Source organism: Leucoraja erinacea, chromosome 19, assembly GCF_028641065.1.
Source record: "Leucoraja erinacea ecotype New England chromosome 19, Leri_hhj_1, whole genome shotgun sequence".
NCBI classification, from domain to species: domain Eukaryota; kingdom Metazoa; phylum Chordata; class Chondrichthyes; order Rajiformes; family Rajidae; genus Leucoraja; species Leucoraja erinaceus.
Window position 1 is genome coordinate 9,065,899 of NC_073395.1, and position 6,826 is coordinate 9,072,724.

The 6,826-nt window shown below is 45.7% G+C and overlaps 1 protein-coding gene across 4 annotated transcripts in view; it reads right to left on the reverse strand.

Moving 5' to 3' along the window:
• iqub (IQ motif and ubiquitin domain containing) overlaps positions 1 to 5,569 on the reverse strand; it is a 35,037-nt gene extending 29,468 nt beyond the window's left edge. For 3 of the 4 annotated variants that reach the window (XM_055650242.1, XM_055650241.1, XM_055650238.1), the window contains exons 1-3: positions 5,437 to 5,569; positions 3,088 to 3,326; positions 2,114 to 2,251 (exon numbers count right to left, since the gene is read on the reverse strand). In XM_055650242.1, coding sequence (XP_055506217.1) covers positions 2,114 to 2,251; positions 3,088 to 3,322 — 373 coding nt within the window. In that variant the 5' untranslated portion in view covers positions 3,323 to 3,326; positions 5,437 to 5,569. The remainder of the gene's footprint in view (positions 1 to 2,113; positions 2,252 to 3,087; positions 3,327 to 5,436) is intronic. The other variant, XM_055650239.1, reaches the window with a different exon arrangement.
• Positions 5,570 to 6,826: the final 1,257 nt, after the last annotated feature.

Genomic DNA, 6,826 nt, shown 5'->3' on the forward strand with positions numbered 1-6,826 from the left:
TAAAGATCAAGGAAATTGTAGACTAGATCATTGGTAGTTCGGATCTATTCTACATTTAAGCAATCATTGATAAAATACAACAAACTATTTCCTGGTCTCAGCAAATTGTAATCCTTCTATTTCTCTATTTTCCCTGCTTGATGGACCACTGTTTTTTCAGGAAATACATAATTTATGGTTGAACACACGTAAGTGTAGCAGAGCTGAACAACAGATCCCTATAGAAGTCAAAGCAGCAAGAGAGCAAACTGAATACTTGCTTTATGTGCTCGAGTCAGAGAACATAAACATGAAGGTCACGGTAGAATTGTGTAAAAGATTGGCCCAGTCACTGCTAGAGCACTGCATGCAGTTCTGGTCACCATATTACAGGAAAGATGTGACAGCGTTAGACAAGGTTCAGAGGAGAATCACAAGGATCCTGTCAGAGTTGGAGAAGCTGAGTTATGAGAACGTGGCTGAGGTTTAGGTTGAATTCATTGGAACAGAATAGGCTGAGAGGTGATTTAATCAGAGTGCATAGAATGAGATTTGTAGATGATGATTTGAAAAAGAAATTCCCTTAGTAGAGAATTCAATAACTGAGGGATGCATTTTATTGAGTAGGCAGAATGTTTAAAAGGGAATAGAGAGAGAAAAAGAATATTCACAGTTTGGTGTAGTCTGAAACACTACCTGAAAGGTGGGAGATACAGAAAGCCTCACCATATTTAAACACTTACAAACCTACAGACTACGAGCGAAAAGCTGGATTAATTCATTCATTTTCCATTCATTCATTCCAGCATTTTGTGTCTATCTTCAGTGTAAACCAGCATTTGTGTATCCTTCCTACTCACTACCTGTCCAAGCTAGGTCAGAGTGAGAGTGAAAAGGAGAATTAAAGTGACATGCAACTGGATTGTCTGTGTTACCCTTGCAAACTGATGTGTATTGTAAGAAAGAACTGCAGATGCTGGAAAAAGCTAAGGTAGACAAAAATGCTAGAGAAACTGAGCGGGTGAGGCAGCATCTATGGAGCGAAGGAATAGGGGACATTTCGGGTCGAGACCCTTCTTCAGACTGATGTGGGGGTGGGGGGTGGTCGGGAAGAAGAAAGGAAGAGGCGGAGACAGTGGGTTGTGGGAGAGCTGGGAAAGGGGTGGGGAAGGAGGGAGAAAGCAAGGACTACCTGACATTGGAGAAGTCAATGTTCATATCGCTGGGGTGTAAACTACCCAAGCGAAATATGAGGTGCTGATTCACCAATTTGCGGTGGGACTCACTCTGGCCATGGAGGAGGCTCAGGACAGAAAGTTCGAATTGGGAGGGGGAGTTGAAGTGCTGAGCCACCGGGAGTTCAGGTTGGTTAATGCGAACTGAGCGGAGGTGTTGGGCGAAGCGATCGCCAAGCCTAGGCTTGGTCTCACCGATGTAGAGCAGTTGACACCTAAAACAGCGGATGCAATAGATAAGGTTGGAGGAGGTGCTGGTAAACATCTGCCCCACCTGGAAAGACTGCTTGGGTCCTTGAATGGAGTCGAGGGAGGAGGTAAAGTGACAAGTGTAGCATTTCCTGTGGTTGCAAGGAAAAGTACCAGGGGAGGGGGCGGTTTGGGTGGGAAGGAACGAATTGACCAGGGAATTACGGAGGGAGCGGTCTCTGCAGAAAGCCAAAAGGGGAGGAGATGGGAAGATGTGGCCAGTGGTGGGATCCCGTTGGAGGTGGCGAAAATGTGGGAGGATTACCTGTTGTATGTGACGGCTGGTAGGGTGGAAGGTGAGGACAAGGGGGACTGTCCTTGTTACGAGTGGTGGGTTGGGGAGTGATAGTGGAGCAACGGGATATAGACGAGACCCTGGTGAGAGCCTCATCTATATCGTTGAAGAGGGGAACCCCCGTTCCCTAAAGAATGAGGACTTCTCCAATGCCCTGGTTTGGAACACCTCATCCTGGGTGCAGATGCGGCGTGGATGGAGGAATTGGGAGTAGGAGTAGAGTCCTATTGTAAAGTGATCACCAGCTGTTGTCCACTGCACTAAGTCTCTTCTACAGACCACACTCACATCATATCATGGGTCCGATATACTTCAACAAAACATCAGGAATCAAAATAGATATCATCAGCGATACCTGGCTGTGCGTCCTCAGTGTGATCTGGCGTAACAATTTTCTCTGTTTCCACTGGTTCATCTGCTGTCACTTCCTCTTGTGCCGTGATCTCTTCAGTTGGACCTTCCTCATCGTGGTCTGAACCTTCAGCATCTTCAACTCCAACAAATTAATTTGAGTAAAATTAGTTTCTGCTATAAATAGTTCAGGTACTACATTTCTGAAAGACACTGAACAATGTAACCTAATGACATAATGTCAAAATAATTGATGGCAATGCCAGCAGATGTATACACTGTCACTGAAACAAACACTATTGAGTTGGTGGATACCAACATGCGCCTCCGTATCTTTTCACAATGATTGGCTGATTTCAGTCGCATTGCTGGAGGAAGACAAAGAACCTTTCAATGAAGATATGTAAAAACAACCAACAAACACACTCTGGATAGAAGGAATGGGTGACGTCTCAGGTCGAGACCCTTCTTCAGATTGAGTCTGGGGAGTCACCACATTTAAACACTTCCAAAACTACAGACTAAGAGCGAAAAGCTGGATCCATTCATTCACTTAGGTATATTTGTAGAAATTGTCCCTAGTGTGTGTAGGATAGTGTTAGTAGGCGGGGATTGCTGGGCGGTGTGAACTCCGTGGGCCGAAGGGCCTGTTTCCACTATGTATCTCTGAACTAAACAAAATTAATCATGTATAGTCTTTCCGCTGACTTGATAGCACGCAACAAAAAAGCTTTACACTATACCTCGATACAGGTGGCAATAAACTAAACTAAAAAGAAACCAAACTTGCTGTGTAATTTTATTACAACTTACAGGTCCCTTCTGACATGTTCAAAATATTTTCCCTGTTACGATCTCACTTTGACAGAATGAGTTAATTCTGCACAGCAAAAATGTTATGTTATTATCCTCCTAGACAAGTTGGTAAATATTCATCCAAGTGGTAGGTAAAAATAAAACCTTTGAAGTTTGATTCACCTGCAGGTAACTCAGTTGCGCTATGGACAGTGGTGGATGTATCAACTATTCCATCTGCAGGTTCTTCAGAGGGACCTTCTTCTGACACTTCTCCAGTAGGTGCGGGCAGCTCGGAAGGATCTTCCACTGTCTCAGGTTCACCGTTTTGTTCTTGTGGGGCCTGGGTAGGATTTTCTTCCTCCGGCGCATCGCCTTGATCCTGGGGTTCCTGTGTAGGATTTTCATTTTCTGCCATTTCTCTGCACCAAATAGGAAGGTTAAGTACTTATGACAACTAGTCCAAGGAATGAGAGCAGCCTGGTTACTTAAATCTATGCATTGCCTTTCAGTAAGTTTGTAATCTTTCTATTGGCACAGTATCTTTTAAACATGGATTGCAGCAATAATTGCACCAATCCAAAATGGCTCATCATATATTTCCACTGGAATAACATTCTGAAAGGTATGTGCCAGGATATTAATCTTCTTCCTTACTATACTTTAACAATGATTAATTTTCATAGTACTGCACTGAAGTAATGAATTGACTTCAGTAAAGCACTTTGGGTTGTCCTGAGTTTGAAAAATAAGATACCTAAATGCAAATGTTCTAATATCTTATTTACTGTTCCCTTCTGAAACTAAAGGGATAGTATTATTATTAATTGGTGTGACTTCGATTTATAGTGTCATTTTGTCAATGGTACAGGAAGCATTTGAAATATGAAAGTATGGGAGAGTCTCAGGCTAGAGGTCAGAGCCGCCGAATTAAAGGATGTTCTTTTATGAAGGAGATAAGGAGAAATATCTTTCGTCAGCGAGTGGTGAATGTGGAATTTTTTTGCCACAGAAGGTTGTGGAGGCCAAGTCGGTGGATATTTTTAAGGCAGAGATAGATTTTTGATTTGTACAGGTTATGGGGAGAAGACAGGAGAATGGGGTTAGGAGGAAGAGACAGATCAGCCATGATTGAATGACGGAGTAGTCTTGATGGGCCAAATGTCCTAATTCTACTCCTATCCCTTATAAAGAACTGACCAACCAACACGCCTACTGACCAACCAACATGCCTACTGCTTGTACAAGGATGTTTTAGTTTCGTTTTTTAGTTTAGTTTAGTTTAGAGATACAGTGTGGGAACAGGCCCATCAGCCCACCGAGTCCGCGCCAACGAGCGATCCACGCACTTTAACAATACCCCACACACACTAGGGACAATTTTACATGTATACATTTATGCCAAGCCAATTAACCCACAAACTTGTACATCTTGTGCACGTTTTTATCTCTAACACATCTTTTGGAAATGTGGGAGGAAACCAAAGATCCGGGAGAAAACACGCGTAGTTACGGGGAGAACGTACAAACTCCATACAGGCATAGTCGGGATCGAACGTGGGTCTCTGGCACTGTAAGGCAGTAGCTCTGCTGCTACGCCACCCAAGAGTTGTTCTAAAATGTTACCTTTAAAATTCGGCAAATAACTGCCCCGAAATTGGACACCTCTTAATTTTTCAAAGATTTGGGTAGATACCTCTGAATTCAGGGAAGGACAGTAACTAGAAAGCCCCAAAATTTAAACAATGTCCTTGGATCACATAGAAAGAAGGCTGCTCTTATGCTGCTTCCTGCCCACCTTCCCAGTGATGGGATTTCCATGAGATGAGCAAGTATTGCTCTGAGAAGGACCATTGGTGAAATTAGAAGAGTGGAGCAGAGTATGGAGGGGAGAAGGATACCTTTAATTTTGTTTTAGGGGAAAGATGGGTGCAGTAGTGGCATCAGGTTGTTGGTCGGGCCTAATGACAGGACAGGTCAGGAGTACTGCTGATACAAATACAGGCAACCAGACTGTAGCATTGAGGCTCCCTGTAAATCTGCCATCTCATGGCAGGATATCCACTTCCATCTGCTGCCCCAGCCACCTCCTCCCCCTCCACCACTTCTTCCCACCCTCTTTCTTCTTCCCCTCCCATCCTCCTTTTCCCCCTCCACTCCTGCCCCAGCCACCCTCTCCGTAACCTCCCCTCCATTCCACTCCCCTTCCTCCTTCACCATCTCCCCTCCATCCCTTCCTCAACCCACCTCCCTCCTCCTCTCCCCCCTCCCCTACACCCCTCAACCCACTCCCCACCTCCTCCCTCCCTCCCTTCCCACCTCCGCTCCTCCCTCCCTCACCCCTCCATCTCTCACACCTCCATCTCTCACATCCCTCCTTCCCCGCCGCTGAACCCCGGAACCCACCCAAACCTCGGGACAATAAACAAGCGAAGGTACAAGCTTGCGCCCGAGCTGCAGAGGTTTAATAAGGAGATACTGGGAACACTTTGTGCACCGGCCCCGGGGGTGTGACTGCCCTCCTGCTCCTACCTGCTGCTCCAGCTCCCGGCCTCCTGTCAACAGGCTGTTGTCGGCGACACCATGGCAACCGCCTGGTCCCAGAGCCGAGCATGCGCAGGTACGATCGCGTCTTCTTGGTACTGAGCATGCGCACTGCCAGCAAGTTTTTCGTGGTCTGGTACTGAGCATGCGCTATGCCAGCAGTTGTTCATAGCCTGGTACTGAGCATGCACCATGCCACCAGGTGTTCATGGCCTGGTACTGAGCATGCGCCATGCCAGCAGGTGTTCACGGCCTGGTACTGAGCATGCGCCATGCCAGTAGATGTTCATGGTCTGGTACTGAAAATGCACTATGCTGGTAGATGGTAATGTTCTGATTAGGAAGGAACTGCAGGTGCTGGTTTACACTGAAGATAGATACAAAATGCTGAAGCAACTGAGCAGGTCAGGCGGCATCTCTGGAGAGATGGAATAGGTGACGTTTCGGGTCGAGACCCTTCTTCAGACTGAAAATCAGGGGAGAGGGAGTCTACAGATATGGAAAGGTGAGGTGTGCATACCACAGATCAAAGCAGATAGTGATAAGGAAATGTACAATGGTTCATTGTTAGCTGAGGGGAAGGTTACAAGGTTCACAATCTGTAAAATTAATCGGGACAGTCAAACTAGTCAAAGAAATTGGGTGGGGGAGGGACAGAGAGAGAGGGAAAGCAAGAGGATTGGTCTTGATAAGGTTCTGCATGGTAGGCTGTTCTGAAAGGTTACATCGCATGAAAAATCCAGGGGGAACTGGCTATGGATACAGAGCACAAAGTGCCAGAGTAATTCAGTGGGTCAGGTCGCAGCGATGGAGAAAATGGATAGGCAACCTTTTGGGTTAGGACCCTTCTTCAGACTGGATGCAGAATTGGTTTCATGGGAGGAAGCTACAGAAACAAAGCTTTTGGCATGCTGGCCTTCATCGCTCTCCACACATGGGTGATTTACAGAATTTAATCAGCCTACAAATCCACGCGTCTTTGGGATGTGGATGGAGACCAGGGTACCTGGAGGAAACCCACATGGTCACAGGGAAAATGTGTAAACTCCACAGGGACAGCACCCAAGGTCACGAGCGAACCCGAGTCTCCTATGCTGTAATGCAGAGCACTACCAGCTGTGCCAATGCACCTCTGCTAATTCTTAGGAAGATTTCCATTTAGCAGGATTGGGTGTCTTTGAAAAGACTAACAATAGTAACCGACAAGGCAACAACTCACAGAAACTATTATCTAGATAAAAACGCCAGGGACCCCTTCCTAAGCCAATGAGATCCAATAGGTTTGAAGGGGTGAAGGGAAAATAGTCAGAATGAAGGGAAAACGCTTGTTCATGATAAAAGGTTAGTGATAAAAATATAGCATCTAAAATTCAAAATG